The sequence below is a fragment of the Brachyistius frenatus genome, unplaced genomic scaffold, assembly GCF_029030835.1.
Source record: "Brachyistius frenatus isolate BFR_SWC_R1_liver_20210118 unplaced genomic scaffold, ASM2903083v1 Contig_36, whole genome shotgun sequence".
NCBI classification, from domain to species: Eukaryota; Metazoa; Chordata; class Actinopteri; family Embiotocidae; genus Brachyistius; species Brachyistius frenatus.
This window is the reverse complement of record NW_027210635.1, coordinates 1,803,319-1,823,273: the sequence shown is the minus strand read 5'-3', so window position 1 is coordinate 1,823,273 and position 19,955 is coordinate 1,803,319. Positions and strand designations below refer to the sequence as shown.

General features: G+C 42.0%; 2 protein-coding genes across 2 annotated transcripts; one reads left to right on the top strand and one right to left on the bottom strand.

Moving 5' to 3' along the window:
- Nucleotides 1-576: 576 nt before the first annotated feature.
- LOC138622567 (uncharacterized) lies at nucleotides 577-11,861 on the top strand. The gene is made up of 14 exons (XM_069701456.1): nucleotides 577-1,123; nucleotides 1,995-2,120; nucleotides 2,344-2,462; nucleotides 2,868-3,039; nucleotides 3,176-3,294; nucleotides 3,409-5,167; nucleotides 5,486-5,596; nucleotides 5,821-5,996; nucleotides 6,206-6,297; nucleotides 7,730-7,860; nucleotides 8,029-8,209; nucleotides 9,373-9,517; nucleotides 9,713-9,782; nucleotides 11,831-11,861. The coding sequence occupies exons 1-14, from the start codon at nucleotides 577-579 to the stop codon at nucleotides 11,836-11,838; spliced, it is 3,756 nt and encodes a 1,251-aa protein (XP_069557557.1). The 3' UTR covers nucleotides 11,839-11,861.
- On the bottom strand, nucleotides 11,768-19,699 carry LOC138622452 (CD9 antigen). Its single transcript, XM_069701268.1, has 9 exons — nucleotides 19,591-19,699; nucleotides 19,231-19,324; nucleotides 18,088-18,193; nucleotides 17,884-17,981; nucleotides 14,741-14,815; nucleotides 14,528-14,629; nucleotides 13,660-13,755; nucleotides 13,369-13,452; nucleotides 11,768-12,817 (listed from the first exon to the last, which is right to left on the bottom strand). The coding sequence occupies exons 2-9, from the start codon at nucleotides 19,294-19,296 to the stop codon at nucleotides 12,608-12,610; spliced, it is 837 nt and encodes a 278-aa protein (XP_069557369.1). The 5' UTR covers nucleotides 19,297-19,324; nucleotides 19,591-19,699; the 3' UTR covers nucleotides 11,768-12,607.
- Between the last annotated feature and the right edge of the window lie 256 nt (nucleotides 19,700-19,955).

Below are 19,955 nucleotides of genomic sequence, written 5' to 3'. Positions count from 1 at the left end.
AGAGGAGGACCAACACCCTCTTTAACAACAAAAAAAAATGATGCAATACTTCTGCCTTAGATCTTATGTGAAAATATGGATATGTATGTGCTCTATATTTGGGATTGGTGTTGCCAGTATTTTATACACAGTACTACTGGCAAACATATGTACATATATTTGTTCATTCGTGAACCATATAACACAACACACGCTGAGATATGTGTGAAATATATCCTCATTTGATGTAATAGCATTTCTTTAACATAGCTATTTGGGCATTTCACCTTCATCATATGAGAACAAAAAAGATACTACATTTTGGGTTTTAATATGGCCAGGGAAAAAGCAAAAACGTGCCTATTGTTATTATTGTTATCATCATCATCAGTGTGCCAAAACTGTAAATTTAAAGTTGGAACATTTTGCAACAGTTGCAATAACAACTGCATCCTACTGCGCATGTGCTACTTGGATAATTAAGCCGAATTAGTGCCTAATTAGTGAACAGGTGTGTTGGCAGGAAGTCTACTAAACTAGTGCAGCTCTTCACTCTGTCCCCGTGTTTCGGTGCACAGACAGAAACTCGTATTGGCGATGCATTTGAAACACAAAGGACACCGTGTCGGCGCTCTGTTCGTCGACACCGTCACAATAATAACTTTATTAATAACAGCGGGCTGGTGCGAGTCCACATTGGAGCCACACTCACTCTCGACTCTGCACAACAACGAGCAGACCGGCGGTTCAAGCCGTCCCTCCGGCCGGCAGGTCGCAGGGCGGCTGCACCTCGATTCAGGGCGCGGAGGAGGACGGGAGTCCGCGGACCAGACGTACTCTGAGGACGTCCGAAATTGGGACGGCGCAACGACCAACACCTCCGGAGGAAGGCCTGAACAGGGACTCGGAGGCGGAACGAGATCTTCTTCTTCTTCTTCTTCTTCTTCTTCTTCTTCTTCCAGTGACGTAGGTTTGACACGCCGTTACGACCCGCGGCAGACCGTGCGGGAGTGGCTTCATTCCGCACACAACCCTCCCATCGGAAACTGTAGCAAAGGACAAATTCAACATGTCGTCCGGGACAACTTTTACGTCACCGGTCAGCTCGACCCAAACGACCAAGCGGACTCCGCTGCTCCACCAGGTAAGTCACCACATCTACTGACTCGCTAGTTGAGAGCATATTTGACACGACTTTCTGCATCTAGATTGTAACTGGAACTATAAAGCTACCTGCATAGTTCAATGCAACAAGTTGGCATTTTGCAGAAGTGAAGAAAGATGAAGAAAATGCGCTCTCAAATCGCCTGTGTATCTTCCAGCTGAAAGATGGCCTTTCCTTTACCATTTTAGAGCTGCAACTAACTGTCATTTTCCATTATTGATTAATCTGCCAATTATTTTTGATCAATCGATCAGATGTTTGGTATTTGAAATGTCTGAATATGGTTGACCAATGTTTCCCAAAGCCCAACACACAGTCTTAAATGTTATGTTTTGTCCTGACCAGCTATTAACCAAAATATATTAGATTTATTTTCATGTAAGGCTGAAGAGACCAGAAAATATTCGTATTTGAAAAACTGGAATCACAGAATATTAGGATTTTTTTTTTTCATTTAAAATGTCTCAAACTAATCAATCGCTCATAAAAAACGAGTTTGCAATACATTTTTTGTTGATTAACTAATAGACTAATAATTTCAGCTCCTATAAATTCACTTTTTACGATATACATGATGGTTTGACATTATGGTGTGAGTTGGGAAAGTGGTTTTTATCAAAACACTCGTGTTTTTCCACTTCTGTTGTGTGATTTTAATATTCACCAGTGAACTACATCAAAGACCAACCTCAGTATGCTGGGAGTGCTCAGTATGTTGTTTTTTTTTCCTTTCAGTCTGAAGTTTCAGTCGATGATTCCTCCACTGAGAGCGGCAACTACTGCTTTATGTTCCACTAAAATTCCTACACTAACACTGTACTCTCTGAGGTGCTTTGTTTTTGTTTACCAGACCAGGTGAGGGTCGGCAGCTCAGCGGAGAGCTGGCAGAAGCTGCAGCCCGTGGTGGAGTGTGGAGACCACGCCATGACCCTAACTGTCAGGAGGAGACGATCTGTACAACTACTGCTGGACCGAGGTGAAGCTACGCCTTAGCTGTATATAAACACTCCAGCTTTATACCCGTGATGCGTGATCAAGCGCTTGAATTTGAACTTCGAGATACACTCTACAGAACAGCCTTAGATTTTCCATTTTTGACAGATCATTTTCTTTTATATAAAAGTAACTTGTATGACTTTTTTTTTTCCCTCATAAGAGTAAAATTAAGGTTTTGTTATTGGTGTCTATTCGTGCCTCAGCAAACGAGTCCTCGGTGCCCCTGTCCCTGCTGCCGCCACAGTGTGGTTACTCTGTTCAGACCACGTGGAGAGACCTCATTCTGATGGCTCGGTACGATGCCTGCCATGTCACTCAAGAGGTGCGGGATCCAAACAGGAAATGTACTACAGTATATCCGTTGCAAATACACAGTTAAGTTTAACTAGCCTGTGCTGGCTCGGCTCGCTGCACATTTCTGAGGGTCAAATATGTGGAAAATCTGCTAAACTTACCTCCTTGTCTGATTTCCAATCCTGCCTTCCTGCTTCTGTTTTGTTTTTTTCAACAGAGTGGAGATGAATCATGCGATTTAACTGGAATGACTCACTTTCATGTCATCTTGACAAAATATAGTTAGGGACTTTCAGCAATGGTTGACTCACGTTTTTAATGTTTTTTTTAATGATAAACACTTGTTTCTTAATCGTAGACGCGTCTTCTCTAATGGATGTTAAATGTTGTCAGCTGAAGGCAGTAAAAGTGCTGTTAAAATGTTTTTATTCAGGATGACGGCTACGCGTTACCTCTGCTGTGGAGGGGGACTCCGGTCAAGATGTCTTGTCCAGTGTCTCGGATCAGTCCTGAGGCCGCGGGGCCGTCCTCCCTCTGCTGCTCCCCGTACGGTATGACCGTCAGAGTACGAGGACTGTCTGCTGCGGAGGAGCACAAGATAAATGGTCAATTTCACCTTTCCTTCTGTTAGCATCAGAAAACACTTGCGTTATTGTCTTAACTCTCTGTTTTTTCAGACTTTTGAATTAAGCTATGATGGTTGTTGGTGTTTTTTTTTTTTTTTTTCCCATCCCACCACAGTGAGAGGACAGTGGACCCTTTTGGAGCTGTTGGCCGAGCAGTGTGGCTACACTTTGGACAAACAAGATGGAGAAACTGTAATCGTTGCTCCGTTTATTTCGTGTGGCATCTCAGTAAAGGTGAATGTCAGAAGTTACTGTTAATGAGACGGACTTTGATTGACATTGTGCTGCAAAACTGAATGTGGTATTTTCCATAAAGTCTCCCAAAGAAAACTTCTGGTCTTTTTACAGAATGGAAAATACACACTTTCTCTCCAAATAGGGAAGAATATCTTCAAACTGGCCTGTCCGGTGTCTCCACCTGATCAACTCTCCGTTACCGATCAGCCTGCGGTCGACGGCCCTCCTCATCTAACCAGGAGGGCAACAAAACCCCCTATAGGATCCCTGAAGCCTTTTCCGTGGGCCCCACCTTTCTACCTGGCTCCACCTTACCATCCCCACCCTACTTATATCCACAATTATGTTCGTTCTAAAGGACACGATTCATATAACCGTCCCACTCCTCTCTCTTTGACTCCCGAGCCGACACTTGCTTCACAGCGGGACTACAGGACACACCGGGCTCCTCTCAGGGAGCCATATGAGCACTTCACCATCCGCAGTTCTCTGTCATCAAGAGGAGAAATGGAGGATTCAAGTCAGGTGTACCCAGATCAACAGCAAGAAATTAAAAGGCAAAATCAGGAAACTCCTGTGTTAGATCTCTCTCAGAAGCTCAGCGGCACTCCTACAGGCTACGCAGCTCAGGTTGAAGCTCCTCACTTCCAGCCTCCGAGACACGATTTCAATCCGTACTACCATTACTACCATCACCCCAAAATCCCTCTTCCTGGCACACCTCAAAACCATGATCCAGGTCCAGAGGCTTCTGAGGACCTGTCTTCAACTGATTCTCCTAACCATGATTTTCCACTGTTGCCCCCCAACATCCAACAGTCTGAGGGTCTTAATTCACCTGTGGCTGAGTCTACCTCTCACCCATACATCCTCCCAACAACAGATCCTAAATTTGCCGACAAAGCCCCTGTCCATCATGCACCTCGACCTCCTCAGCCTTTACCTTACCACTACTTCTATTACTTGCCACCTATCGCTCGGGGCGAGGCTAAAATATCGCTTCTTTTTCATCCCGACGTCACTACCAAAACAAATTTGTCTGACAGTAGCTCACTTTCTCATTCACCAGCACTTCCTGTTCACGACGAACGCGGCGTGAGTCCCCACATAGATGAGACAAACGCAGATAAAGCTATTAACGTGGAAACATCCAGACCAGAAAGGATCAAACATCCATTTTTGTCTGATGATAACATGAAGCCAGAGCTGGATGACTTTAAGAGAGGCTCCGCCTCCGAGACACCTGCACTGCAGCCTCAATCTTCTCAAAGCGATGGACGAGACCCTGTTGAAGTTCCTCCTCCCGATCAACCCTCTCTCCCAACTCCAGCATTTATCTACAACCCTAATTATTACCAGTACTACTACTACTACCACCCTTATTATGACTACTACTACCAGATGTATTATGGATACGAGGGTTGGCTCAGTGCAGACAACCACGCGTCTCCGACTCCATCCGAAACCCCAGACCCCCTGCTTCAAGCGTCTTCCTCGCCATCCTATCACAAACATCAAACCTCGAACTCACCCACAGAATCAGTGTATGATACTCAACATGCAGTGCTACACCCTTACTATTATTACTACCCCGTCTACCATCTTCAAGCGCCCACAGACAACCAGGAACTGCATCCTACAGACAGCAAGGAGTCTGAAAAAGCATCCTCGGAGTCTGAATCTGAGCTTCCCTCAGGCTTTGACCATATCAGGATGGAGTGGTTTCCTCATGCTGCTGAGGCAGGATATCTCCAGGACAATCCATTTCATTGCCTGTATTCCCAATACATTACTCGGCAACATCTATATAATCCTTTCTGGCAACCTGGAGGAGAAGAAGCAAAAGAGAAGCTGGACAATGAAATAAGAGGTAAAAGGTCAAATTTATTCATTCATTATGTTAATAATTTATGTTCTTTTTCTTTTCTTTTACCTTTTCTCATGTATTCATAATTGTGTCTCTTTGAGCGAGTTGAAATGTTTTGGTGCAGACATGGACATATAGTGTTGTGACTTTTTTCACCACAAGGGGGCAGACAAAGTCCTGCCAGGCTAAAGTTAATGTATGTGGTTGTAGCCAGACACCCATAAAACCTGGTTTACTGGATTAAATCCATCCGGCCTCTCTCCTGCTGCTGAATACAACCGTTCTATTATAACTATCCCTGCTCTCTTTGTGTACTCTCAGATCACCTCAAGGCCAACACATACACTCTCTCTGCCTCGCCCTGCGGCCTTGGACCTGTGTCAGATGTTGACTGCAGTAACTCTTTGGGTTGCTGTTCATACCATCCAAAGGGTGAGTCTCTCCCAAAACAAATCCTGTCACCACTTGTCTGACACACATGAATCGACAATAAAGAAAACCTGAAAATTGGATTACAGGCTTTCATGCTATGAGCCGACGCCCAACAGTTTATGATCACCGATTACAGTTGCTTTCAAGGTTGTTGTTTTTTCTTCCTGTGTTAAATATTAAAACAACATTCAGGAATGACTTCATGTGTCTCTCTGACCCAACAGTCTGCACAGTGGGGCAGTATTTAGTCTTTGTGGTGCCTGACTCGCTGATAGAGCCCACTGTGGCCCCTCCTGCTCATTCCTCTGAGGACAGAAATGTGTCCTGCGCGCTGCGGAGGCTGACCTCTGACCTCGACATCTACATGGTGCCCCTGGAGGGCTGCGGAGTAAACAAACATGTAAGGTATACTTCTATGTGTATCACGTAACGTAGATTCCAAAAAGGGCAGGCAGCCACCGTGCTAAAGCTTTGTGAAGGTTATTCCACTTTAACGTGACTCAGCAGAACAATGCTATAGATTTGGCCTCACTTCTGCAGCTAACTTGAGACGCATGCATCGGTCTTGTTCTTTCTGAAATCATGTAAACAATGTCATATCTTTGTTAGATGTTTGGTCAGACTGTAGTTCATCTTTTGGAGGTCCAAAGTTTCCATTCCCACCATGACCGCAGTTCTGCACATGAGGATGCTCCTGTCAGGTATGTCATTGATGTTAATATGAAGCGTTTGTTTTTACATGCGTGTTCTCTTCAGAGGACGATATTCATGTTATTTCAGAGGACAGTATTATGTCACCATCCCAGTAGTATGGTTTGTTATCCTCGCAGGGGAAATTCCAGTCGACTATGAAGTTAAATATTTGCATTGCAAACAAGCTTGTAGCAGTAACTTTGTTTTATCATCCTTCTCTTTGCTGGATACCAGTGGCAGGTCTTTGATCAGTGTTAAAAGGAGTTGTAGGCGTTAGACACTCTAATTGTTTTAAAAGCATTTTGATCATGTGAGTGGCTTTTGCTGTCATTTTGTTCTGTGCAGTGTAAATTATTCCAACTGCTTCGGGATCGTTATTTCCGTTTGTGATCAAATCGGTTCTATTTTCTCACTCACAGTGCAGCTGAAGCAATTACTTGACCAGATACTTGTAAAATCCTCTACAGGGGTCCATGAGGGACAGCTTCTCAGCAACTCTCGTAAACCGCTGAAAGGATGTCTCTAAATGGTTTCATGTGTTTTTTGTTTTTTTTATGTCCACTATTTTTTACGCTGTTGATGGCTTACGGCTAAAATGTGTCAGTTTTTGTTTTGCACAGAGTAAAATTTGCATACCACATTAACTCCACCTCCCAGCAATATCCAAATCTAAAGCTCGGATAATAGCTGATTCCAGCATGTGTTTATTTTGTGATTAGAGGCATAAACCCAAACACAATAAGAAACACAGCAGGCAGGTTTACAGACTTTAACAGGTTCATTGGGAAATTAGAAAATCTAAATACTGAATTTAATTAATTACAAAAGTTTACTAAAAACCCAATTAAAACGCACAAAGGCTGTTTTTGTTCATTAGGAGGTGAAAGACAATGAACGACAGATCAGTCTTAAAGTCGATGTCTCGGTCAGGACATTCCACGACAGTAATTGTCTGTTAATTTTCTCGTTCATCCCTGCATAGTATTTCGAAGTATCATTTAAATGCTGCTGGACTTGCTTGAGATTCTTTAATAAGTTTCATCTGAAAGGCTTCTTCAGGTCGAACTGACTCCTGAGGAGTCCCAGGCTTTGGACCTTTTATGGGTTCATTAACACCTGTTGTTTGAGGGGTGAAACATCTTAAAGAACCTTAAAACAAGTCCAGTTGTCTTCAGTTAATTCTCAGAAACACGGCAATCATTTAAAGCAGCAGTAGCTGACAAAACACCAGCAGAGAGACATCTACCTGCTGAGCCAGTGAGAAATACAGGCTGACACACGAAACAACATACTATTAACATTTATAAAAGAAATATTTACTGTTAAACTACATGCTTAGTTTACTTTCAGATGTTCATGTCCTCTGCATCCACTGTGTTGTTAAATGTGTATCCATGGCCCTTTGTCTCATATCAGTCAGCTGCTTGTGTTTGTCTACAGGTTGATGGTGGGTTGTAGTTCCTCCCCAGATTCTCCAGGTGAAGTGAGCTTCCATGTGATGGCTCGACCTCCTCTTCCTCACATTCAGCCAACACCAGCCGCTATCACTGTGCAACTCAGGATTGCCACAGGTGATTTTTCTCCATAATGCCACATCAAAGCTCTTGAGCCTCTTGACATTTTTATCTGGTGTTCAAAAGCAGCAGGCTGATGTCTGAGCTACAGTTGAACTTTAGCCGTGTATGTTGTACTGAACAGACTGGGCACTTTGTAACGTTACAGTGTTCTTGTGCTTGTAGATGCGTCCTTCACCAGCTTCCACCCTGAGGCTCACCTGCCTCTCAGCCTCATGCAAGGCAGAGTAGTTTATGTGGAGGTGAGCCTGCCGGACCCCCCAGAGCCCAACCTGGTGCTGCTGGTTCACTCCTGCCTGGCTTACACTCAGGCTCCGTACGCCAGTTGGATGCTCGTTTATGATGGGTATGTTCATACGGTGATAAGGTTTGAAAAATGCAGTTAACATGATTCATCTTGCGTCATTGATTCTATTTCAAGTTGTCTTGGCACTCACGTAAATAAGGACTGATTTTGCTGCAGTATTGTAGGATGATGCTGCAGGCCTATGTACTTCTTGACTGTGGTGGTTACATTAAACTAACCTCTGAATGCTGCTTTATAGTCGCAGAGCTCAGAGACAAATTTATTCCATTAAACGTGCAGAGTCTAATGTCTGTACAGGCTAATACTTTGTTGTTACATTGTTGATTTAGTGTATTTTGTACTCCTATTGAGCTCTTAACTTTGATGGTAGGATTTTGTCTTTTTGTATTAGGTGGTTGTGATTCTCACATGCAGTTGCAGGAACCATAAAGACATGTCGGCATACTACCTGTTCTACTTCTTGCACCAATGCAGTTTGTATTAACATTAAGTCTGGGAAAAAATGAAATGGACTGGGGATCCTCTATCACTGGGCCTAATTCCAGGACCATACTGCACAATATCAGGGAGAAAATGGGAAAATCAATGGCCATAGAGCTGAATTCTACTTCTGGGATTCCTCATGAGAATATCTTTTTTTTTTTTTCACCTCGTCTCACATAGAAATCAGTTTTAAGCTTAATGACACCGACCAATGAGAATGTGAGAGATATTCATCACACAAAAACATAGCCAAGACAAAGGGGCTTCTCTTTCTTCATCAAATTTACATGTTATGCAGCCAAGTCACAGCAGGAATTAAAGGTACCATGATCATTAATCTGACTGTGTCAGTATAAAATGTAGTGTAGTTTACCCATAAACCAACAATTACACTGTCAAGAGTAAAAAAAAAAAAAATCTCATAAAAGGATATGGTGAAGATAAATGATCTCTCGAGCATGAATCCTTCTTCTAGAGAAATCTTACCCATAATTTAATCAGCCAGTTACCATTTAATTGACAGGGTACTTGTATGCTCATACTGTTTTGATGTATATATCTCATCACCTTTTCTCTAGAGCCACTAGAAAGAAGTTTACATCGTAAAACTTTATATATTTGACATTTTATTTTGTGAACACTATTGTATTTTAGAATGTTCAAACTTGCAGCCTCGAACCACAAACGGGAAATCTTTTTCATGTCAATTCGTTGCGCAGCTGTTCCAGCCAAGGTGTTTCCCAGCTGCTCTCCTCCCCACACTCCCAGCACATCTGGAAGATTAAAATGTCCAGCTTCTTATCTCTTCCCGTGGAAAATTCCCACTACAGAGCTGGAGGATACTCTTTCCTGGAGGACCCAGAGGTACCTAACACGCACACTTACAAACACACAAATATACTGCTGTGCTTGTGACAATGTTCTGCATTCCAGTTCAAGCCCAGTAAAGAAAAGTCAACTCTCCCACCCAATGAAAAACATTCCAGGATTTCTGTATTTATGTAGTTAAACCATTTCAACAGTTTTTTTTTTTTTTTCTTCGTCCCCCCCCCCACTCAGATCTACTTCTTGTGCCTGACAGAAGTGTGCTCTGCTGCGGGTGGCGACTGTACTGTGAGCTGCCTCAAAGGTAACATCATAAAGGAGAAAGTGAGAAAGGATTTATAAATATATTCATTATGATTTACAAACGTGTGGGATCCAGAAAAGCCACGCATACACTCACTGAGCACTTTACTAGGAAGGCCATAATAACTGGGCCCCCATTTGCTCTCAAAACAGCCTCACTTCTTTGGCAAAGGGTTTTACAAGATTTTGACAACGTTCTTTTGAGTCTGGCCTCAGTCAAAATGGTTGCACCCGGTTATTTCTGGTCACTTGCACATTCATGCTGCTGCAACTCTGTTCTACCACATCCCAATGCTTTTCCACTGGATTCAGTGAAAAGCATGGTCATGTTCCTGAAACTAGGTTCATATGACTTTTTGTACTCGAACCAACCCGTCTGGCATCGATCAGTCAGTCGCTAACATCACATTTGTCCCCATTATGTTTAACGTGAACTTTCAGGAGCCACAGACCTGCATCTGCGTGATTTCATGCACTGAACCTCTGACACACGATTGGATGAGTGTGTAATTGCATGAATAAGCAAATGTACAGCTGTTCATGATGAAGTGCTTGGTGAACGTATATAAACACTACAAACAGCCACAACCAACAATTCATCTTTTTCAGTGCAGATAAACTTCTTTCAGTACACTATGTTGTGGAGTGATACTTTTCTGAAATAAAGTCATGATATTTAAAAAAAAAAAAAAACTTCCAACTGCTACAATACAGCAAAAGTTCAACACAACCAAGTCTTAAGAAAACTGAAATGGTGAAAAGATGACAACCTGTGGGAAAAGGTTTGATTTACGAGGTTTGGCCTCGCAGTCTGGAGGACTCGTACATCACTACAATAACTTATTTTTCCCTCGCAGGTCCAAACACTGATGTGTGAGCAATGAAATAAAGACACTTCCACACAACTGCAACTTGTTTTTGTCATTTTATGGAAATAATACACAGGTACAACCTTCTAAAGAATAGTTAGTTCTAAAATGGTGAACTTAACAATATAGTGCAAAGCAATAGTACTACGGAGTAGACATGGAAAACAAGCAACACACAAGAAATTCAAGGCATTCAGTTGTTTGCTTTCTCAACGGGACACACGATGTACGTTTATTTGGTCACAGAAACTTTTAATGGAACGGGAAACTGAAGGAATGAATGGTTTCACTTTAGTTTAATGGCAATAGTTTTTTTTTCTCCTCAGTATAAAACCAGCGATTGCAGAAAGGCAGCACTTAATGGTTTACTGCTCGAAAGCTTTTCAAATGTTTCTACAATCAGTGCAACGGCCTAAAGTGTAGCATAATGACCGGGGAAAAGCCTGAAGACTATTTTTCTCAAGAGGGTCCTCAACTTTATTTTCTGGCCAACCCTGTGGCCCTCTGGACACACATCATAAATAAAAGAAATTAAATGGAATACGCGTGTTACAAAATTATGGCAAAAAATGAATCCAGTGTACCAACATAACATCATACCTTTTGAGTATAGAACAACAAGAAAGTAATAAAAACAGTAGGAAATGGACCTCACCTATGTTAAAAGCTTACGAAAGAGTTTATGAATTTCAAAGAAAATGATCCCTTTTACCTTTTTAATCAGCAATATTTGCCATTCGCCCAGAGAGTAGCAACAGACAAAAAGAAAAAGAAAAAAAAGCTGCTGTCGTAATGCTACAGAACACTATTTTATTATAAAGAATATAATGTGAAACAGACATGTGGAAGTTGCCAGATCAATGTTAGTAAATGTCGTCATTCTCAGATTACGTAATGTATAATTTAGAGGCCCGTCAGGCTAACGGAGCCTGTATTTGTTTCCTCATTTTCTCAAGAAGTCAAGATGCAATGTTATCGGATGTAAATATGCATTTTACCACGGTGATGGTTCCAAAACTGTAATCAATAGGTCATACACAGAGGAAGATCTGGTTGAGTCTCCAGCGATGGTCTTGTTGATGAGGAGGGGAAGGGTTGGAAAGCCCCATTCCTCCTCTCCTTAGTACACAGACGAATAGTACGCCGTGGTCTCCTGATGGCCTTTCTTGATCTGTTTCAGGAGGATAATGGTGCAGACCAGGGCAGTAATCTGTCATGCAGACACAGAAGGAGGAGGGGAAGTAAAGAGGATGGATGGAACAAAGAGCTGTGCAGAGAACAACCTGCATCCTTATCGCCTCCCAGGATTACTAAACAAGCCACAGAAACGAGTTAGCCACTCGTCCCAGCCCCTGCTATCGATCAATGCGCAGCCACAGGAAAGGAAAAGAAAAGAGCTGGTGTGAAACTGAAACGGGTGCAATTTTCTGTGAGGGATAAGTAGGCACTTAAAGGACAAATCCAACCGTGTTGGTGTTGTAACTGTTGATTTCAAGTTGCAGATACCAAAGGAAAAGAAAAGGCTGTAATGAGTTTTTGGGGCGGATGGGGTGATCATCAGAACAATAAAGGAAAATCATTTCCAGCTTAAAGTAAAGGGATTGTTGCATGATTGTTAAAAGTGTAAGAAAAAGTATCAGCTCAATAGGAGCCCTTCGATTTAAAGGGTGACTGCTGTTAATTCACCCACTTTGGCTGTGATTGAAAAAACGCATTAGGCGAATTATTGGTGGGAAATAGAAAAATACACCAATGACCAAACAGTTTCAGCAGTTAAAGCGATGTCGTTAGAACATTTTTAGGTGTTTTGGGGTGGATTTTTCCTTTAAAGGGTGCCTTCAGCCCACTGCAGCGATCACACAGAGAAATTCTTTGAATTGGTTATCTCCTATGCCAGAGCAAAGTGGAGCAGAATCAAGACGGCACAACGGTGAGCGTGAACACTGCAGAGAGCGCACTAAGCCTGAGCCACGGGGATGTTGGCCACTGTGAGAGGGGTGAAGACGACTGGCTCCTGGTCAGGGAAGGAGGTGGAGACACACTCGTGCTGAAGTGGCGGAAGGCCAGCCACGGCAGTAGTGGAGTGAGTCAGGATAATGTACTGAGGCGATGAGGCGGACACACCGATCTGTTTATTGAGGATGGCGCTGCAAATGAGAGCTATGATCTTTGGGGAGCAATGATGGGGAGGATGAAAAACAAGAAAAACAATGTTAAAGTAAGGCAGGAGGGAGGAGCATTGATCAGGAGAGACAGAGGGTTGCAGACTTATTAGAGCTCAGACTTTAACTTATTCATGACCGTAGGAAAAGACAAACGTAAGCTTATCAATAGGCTATATAATGCCAGTTATTGCCTCTGCTGTCCCCAGATCAGTCAGTCTGTACCCTCAGTTTTATGTTTAGACTGATAATTAGACTTTGTGCTAATTATTTCAATCTAAAAACACCGAATTGGATTTTAGGATGCAAAATGAAAAATAAGGATCCATTAGTATGTAGGATTTGTCTCCATCCTTAATTTGTGGTGTTAATTCACCACTATGATGAACTGAGGTGCGTTCTGAGGGAATGGGCCAGTTTTTGGCTTAAAGTCAGCGTGTGATTCCAAATACAAAAGGCAGAGGAATATTTTAAAATGCAAAAAAAACCCGTTTCATTCTTCAGGCAAAACTTTATCTATTGTGTTTGAGTATAGAAATGTGCAGCATTAGCTTACCAAAAGAGCTCCAGTTCCAAGGAAGATGCCCAACACCAGTGGTGCTTTGCTGTCAAAGATGTTTGTGATGATCCCAGGACAGGACTTTAGGGAGACAGAAGAGACTGTGAGCACACGGTATACTGGAGTTAACCCGGAGTTTACAAAATAATACAGTCAACATTTGCAGTCGTAGGAGCGGAGTGAACTCATGACGACCACTCGTATACGAGTCAAACCCTGCTATTCATCACACACACAGTACCGCTGCCGGCGTCATTAAGACAGCTTCACTTCTTGGCACCGACTTACAGGCATAATGATCTTCTCCATGAAACCATCTGGTTTGGGACAGGTCTTTTTAGCGATCTCAATCAGCGAGATGCCGGTCACTCCACAGCAGTGAAGCTACGGAGCAGGCAGAGGAGGGAGATTAGAAACACACAAGGAAGCCTCATCGATATATCAGTGTTCAATACTAAATAAATGCCAAAGAGTTTAACAACAACTTTTTTTTTTTTTTTATTGAATAGATTTCCTTTTAAAAAAAACGTTCTTATTTTATAATGGCATTCCGTCTCAGTAACAACTTTATTTAATGCGGCTTTTTATACTGTGATAACACTTTCTGTTTCATGGCATTGTTTTTCCTGACAGTGATGCTGCTTTCCCCTGACAGCCAGTCTCACGAACACGCCTCTCTGAATCTGGCTCAACAACGGCAACCAGATTTAGCCAGTTAGCTAAATGTTGGCTCGAGCAACAAGAAAGTTGAAATCAACTAACTTAGCTGCTGTTGTAAATATAAAATCTATTCCAGAGAGTAAAACTGGCGTGTCCTTTAAATACCTTATCAAGGCTGCACAGACTTGTAACAAGTTAAATGAGAGGTTCTGAGTTATTACTCAGCAAAAAGCTTGTTTACAGTTTTGAGTCAATAAGTGTCTGTAAAAAAAATGACCGACATAATAAAGGGTCAGGGAAAAAAAATTCTGTGCGAAAGGGGCACGGTTCAATGACATTTAAAAAAAAAAAAAAAAAAAATCGAATTATAGAATTACAACAAAATATAATTTTACGATAATGACTTTGAAAAGTCAAAAAGAACACTAAATAAACAAGACACACAACTCTTAAGTAAAAACAGTTGAGTCAAACTGTGCCTTTAGTTTGTGCTCACCGTGGTGTGGATGAATGTGAGAGTGACAGCGATGGCTGGGTCTCCACTGCCCACATACAGAGTGTACATGCTAGTGTAGAACTCTGCGATTCTCAGTCCGACCTTAAAAAGGAAAATTAAAAACATATAATCATTGGTTAGAGATATCTATACATTTGAATTGTTTTTCATCCCATTTTGCTGTTCCTCCCCTTCTTTTCAGTTTGGCCTCACCTCATCACTCCTGGAATAAGCCAGCACTCCACAGATGATTTCAATCGTAGCCAGGAAGGCCAGAAGACCGCAGAACTGGAGGGACAGGAAGAGACCAATTACCTTTTAATGCTTTAATATAAGTGGTTGTTCACACAGGAACAGGAAGGAAACAAACAGCACCTGTTCTGCCAATTTCGTCATGTGTTGTGCAAGTGCATTAGAATAAGGATAGAGGAAGCACACTTAGTATTGCGCCACTGCATTTACATACAAGAGGACATTTCATGTATTTTAAAACTAAATACTTACACCTCAATGAGCTATCAAAGTTTGTGTCTACCTTAAAAGGTCAAATGTAATGTAATCTCTGTTAATACGAGTCATGACAGTTTTGTTTTGCTCTTCTGACAGCCTGCAGTGCTGAAGTCTCAATATTGTTGTGTTTCCAGTTACACTGTGTTGTAGCTGGTTTGTTCCCACAGCACAAAAAGCCCTCTCAGTCCTTTGTACTATGTAACGCTTAAGGAATGCCTCTCAACTTCGCCACAAGAACACAGACTGGTCTATGACATCAAAAATGGGAAAATGCCATTTATCTGGAAATAATTAGAGAATCAATTTCAGAGTTTTGAGGGAGAAAAATGCAGATAGTACGCTGAATGACAGCAAGATGCAGCTGGGTGCCAAATAAAGATGATGGTCAAAAGTGCAGAATCCCAAAGATTCAGAGATTTCACCCGAGGCAGAGTTATATGGAACTAAAGGATCTCCTTACATTCCCCATTCCTCCCTCGCATCCATTCATCTCCTCCCGGTGTGTTGTGTGGGGGTTTCTCAACATGAAACTGAGACCGTTTTGATGCCGCTAGAAGTCAAGGCTTCTTCAGTTCTCGCAGGTGGAGTGTCCCAGCGTTTTAACCTCTTGTGGGTCCGTGAACACTCTTGAGAGTTGCCGAGGTAACATGTGAGTAGTTGACCCACCCAGCCATCGTGCGAGTCTAAATTGATGTTCAGCTTCCTGGGGAGGGATCTTAGGACTGCTTTGTAAATGGATGATAAGTGGTGTCATCGATGTTAAGATGGTCCTTCCAGTTTAACATAAAAGGCTTCTTTCAAACCTTTGGTCTTCCCTGGTCACCATGTGTACACTGCTGTCCTTAAATGAGTGTCCCTTGTCCTTCAGATGTGGGTGGACTGCTGAGTCCTGACCTGAGGAGTTGGCTCTGCCGTGTTGTGCCATATGCTTTTTAAGTGGTTGTTTTGTTTCCCTAATATACAAGTCCGGGCAGCCATTGCCGCATTCAGGTGCGTACACTACATTACTCTGCTTATGTCTGGGTGTTTTATGCTTCTGGAATAACAAAGTTGTTCCATTTATTGTGGTTTTCCTCTCTGTCTGTCCTGTATCTTTACTAGGTTTTGGTGAAAGCCCAGTTTGGGTAACCACATGTTTTAAGTGCTTCACTGATGGGTTTTTTTTTTTCCTCCTCCTTTCCCTCTGTGGTGTAGTTTTGATAACCCCCAGCTTGTACTGCAGTGGGTGGTGAGGATCAGAGGAAATATTGATTTGTGTTTGGGGCTTGTCTGCGTACTTCCATGTTGATGCTTCTATCACCTTCATTGTCCATCGCACAGTCAAAGACAACTAGACTATTTCCTCTGACATCCTCAAGGGTGAACTTGATGTTGCTGTCCACTGCTTTGATGTGCTCCGTGAAGGCTTCGATTTTCTGTGTTTTGATCTCGGCGCTGGTGTCTTTAACGTACATAAACCAGTGGCTGGGAGGAGTTCCTGTGAAAGAGATCAGGGCCCTGCTTTCTAGTCTTTCATACGGAGATCGTCCACTATTGGAGACACCGGTGAGCCCATAGCTGAGCCGTGCTTCTGTCTGTAGAAACCCTCGCTGTATATGAAACAAACAGTTGGTAGTCAGGCTGCGGTCCAGCAGAGACGTATCTGTGAGACCGAGTGAAGAGAGATGCGATATCGTAAGATCCCGTAGTTTCATCAGTTTTATTCTTAGCTTTGATTTTTGGCAATGTTGTAGGCAAGCACGTTGATGCTACTGACGATGGGTCTGAGTGGGGCTTTGGATAATACTTAAACAGGCCATGATCTGAATGACTGAGGATCTTTACAGCTATATCTCTTGTGCGCGCACATAATCGTGGTGGGGATGTCAGGTAGTTTCCCTTCCCTCATTACTTGCTGTGACCAAGTTCTTAAATGCCCATGTTCATGTCAACCTGTGAAAGTTGTGTGAGGTTCATGAGAGGATAGTTTTCATCCTTTAATGTTGAATAATAACATTCTCATACACAAAGTTATTTCATTATGCTGCTGCCTGTTTGTTAGTCAGACCTTAAAGGGATGAAAAGTTTGTGTGTGCTTGTGTGTTTAAAGGTGCATGTGAACTAGTGTCTCTTCTGCGTGACAAATCTAAGATTCACACTCAAATAAGTATGTTTGCAGCTTTTCATTTTCCTTGTTTCTTGGTTTTAAAATGATTCATACACTGTTCTGTCTGCGTTAATATTTCACCCACGAGCTGCTGCGAAACACCGCAGGACTGTTTAATTAAACAATGTCACCTTGACTTTTAATCACTGCAAGATATTTCAGTCTTACAAGTTTACGAATAAATCTTTGATTGTCTAACGTTTTACTTCATGAACAGGCAGAGTGAGGACAGCAGTGGTTTATTTATTAAGTGATGCCACCTCTTGTAAGAACACTTTAGAAATCTGGCTCATGGCCAACTTTTGTAAGTTGCTTGACATTGCAAGTACAGCACTAATAATGCAGAAAGATAATGTTAAAATGACTGCCTTGTTGCCCTGGGAGATCACTAGTGGACTGTATCAGTGATGATTTAAAACATCCTGAAATAAGTGGTAGTTTGTCACATTTGCTGTTTCCTGTGTCATTCTTTTTTTAATTTTTTTTTATCACTTTAATAAATGAAACTAAACATTAGCCACGACAGAGCTCAACATGAAGCTCCCTCATATGGTTTTACATAAACAGGAGGTTTATTTTCATAAGAGTGTGTCCATTGTTTAAGGCAGACTATATCCGTCAGGAAACAACTTGTCTGCAGCCCTACCTCAGAGGAAAGTTACTGTTCAAAAAAAAAAAAAGAAAAAAAGAAAAGTCTCACCACTTGCAGAGCACAACTTTTCTCATTGCACGCCCCGTAGTCTCCAAACGCCACCACGATCAGCATCACTGAGCCGAGAGTTATCAGTACAGTCACGCCTGATGAATGAAAGATCTGTCATTAAATATGTATGGGAAGCGACACCTATTTTCACGATTTTTGTATTTAAATAAATAACACAACTTTGTAAATACGTGCACCCACCTATAACAAAAGCACTCGAGTTGAGGTCGCTGATTTCAAAGATTCCTCTGGTGTTATCGCTGAATCTCAACCACAGACCAAGTCCTAGAAAGGCAAATCCCACCACCTGCACACAGGAAGTGACACCACATCAAAAGTGCTGTTCAACAACAGTTTCACACTGTCAGTTATTGAAACTGTGAAGTCTTGCAGGTGGTTGACTCAGGCGTGATATTTTCAAGATTTAGGGAACTGTGTTAAACTTAAATACAAGGTGGCCTGTTGCTCTTGCTACATGCCAGACCAGAAAAAAAAAAACCCAAAAAACCACACACAGCAGCATGAAACCAGCTGTTGGACAGATAGAATAATTCAAGACAAAAATAGAAAATACACTGTTGGCTGTTTTTTGTAGACAATACATGTGAAATGTTTAACAGTCACGTTGATTCACTGGTGGGAAGTAACTTCTTTTTTTTTTTAACATTTACTCAGGTAGTGGACAATATGAATGTGCTTTTCTTAAATATTTCCATTTGTTTAAACTTTGTAATTCCACTCCACTACATCGCAGAGGGAAGTATTGTATTTTGTACACCACTACATTTATTTGACAGCTTTAGTTACTTTAAAGACGAAAAGTTGAGACAATAAATACAATTAGAAGCTTCTAAAACACAACACATTGTTAAAAATTAAACTGGTGCTTTCCAACCTGTTCGTCTTCTGACATCTTACAAAAATCAGTGTGTAGTCGGGGTCACATTTCAGATGTCTATAAGGCATTAACAGTGCAGTATTATTATTATTTTTTTCCCCCTCCAAACTTCTCACATTTCAATAAATGTTCAAATGATCCAATATCTCACCAAAAATCAAAGATGAGATACAAAGTCTGAAAACAGATTTGTGGATCAGAACTTACTGCACTGACTGGTATTGTTCACCCAGAAATTAAACTAACGGCACCTGGTATTCTCCAAAAACGAAACCATGAGACTAAATGTCGAGGCAAAAACACTTCTTTTTTTTTTTTTTTTTCCCACCCCCCTCTTCATCTTACGTTTAAATGGGAAAGACGTGGTGTGTCTTCCTCCCTTATTCCCCTTCCGTCCGTCCCCCCGTCCTCCCAAACTACGCAGTATCGTAATTGTCCATACTTACCGCGAAGATGATGTTGAAAATGAGGAGGATATATTTGCAGAACAGGCCACATCCGTCTACTGCCATGTTGAACAGCGGTTTGTTGAGACCAAATCTGTAAGGTGGATAAACGAATTACCTCACCACTTCAGCCGGCCTGCTCTGTCGCAGGATGTGCGTATATTCAAAATACACAAATAGTTTGGACAGATATGTGTGTGTGTGCGTGCGTGTGTGTGTGTGTGCGTGTATATATCAGCTGTAAATTCCCACATTAAACAATTGGCGGCACATTTTAACGTTTAACTCTCTCTTTAGAGGAGAGGGGAAAAGCCTCGAGCAATGCCTGGCCACGAAATAGGCTCTAAATGAAATAAATACCTGTGTTAGTAAATGATTTTAGGCGGGCCCTTTCAGCTTGTCCGCTACAGCACGTCCGGAGTCGTCAGTCCTTCTTTTTTCTCTCGGGTCCAAATCCTTCACTGTGCTGCGAGCACGTTTTGTAGCCTTCACTGTACTCCGTCGCCTCGCTCAGGCTTTTCATTGGCGGGGAGACGTGACAGACAGGACATCGCACCAATGAGGACACATGAGGACGTAGCGGTAGTTTACAGAAAAGGAAACTTAGGGAAACGAAAGCTTAGGAAGTGCGCTAGGTTCAGATGTTTGTAGTGTGCATTTTTGTGTGTGTACACGCTCAATGAATACAAGTCCTGATGTTTGATCTGATTTGGCACAAATATAAA

What these genes read in the sequence shown, in the direction of transcription:
- LOC138622567 (XM_069701456.1), top strand. Translation starts at nt 577, where the DNA reads ATGCATTTGAAACACAAAGGACACCGTGTCGGCGCTCTGTTCGTCGAC. An exon ending in ACAACTACTGCTGGACCGAG is followed by an intron (nt 2,121 to 2,343) that starts GTGAAGCTACGC and finishes TTCGTGCCTCAG; the next exon opens with CAAACGAGTCCTCGGTGCCC. An exon ending in CATGAGGATGCTCCTGTCAG is followed by an intron (nt 6,298 to 7,729) that starts GTATGTCATTGA and finishes GTTTGTCTACAG; the next exon opens with GTTGATGGTGGGTTGTAGTT.
- LOC138622452 (XM_069701268.1), bottom strand. Translation starts at nt 19,296, where the DNA reads ATGGCAGTAGACGGATGTGGCCTGTTCTGCAAATATATCCTCCTCATT. An exon ending in AAAGTTGTGCTCTGCAAGTG is followed by an intron (nt 14,816 to 17,883) that starts GTGAGACTTTTC and finishes CTGTCCCTCCAG; the next exon opens with TTCTGCGGTCTTCTGGCCTT. An exon ending in TCACATTCATCCACACCACG is followed by an intron (nt 13,756 to 14,527) that starts GTGAGCACAAAC and finishes CCTGCTCCGTAG; the next exon opens with CTTCACTGCTGTGGAGTGAC.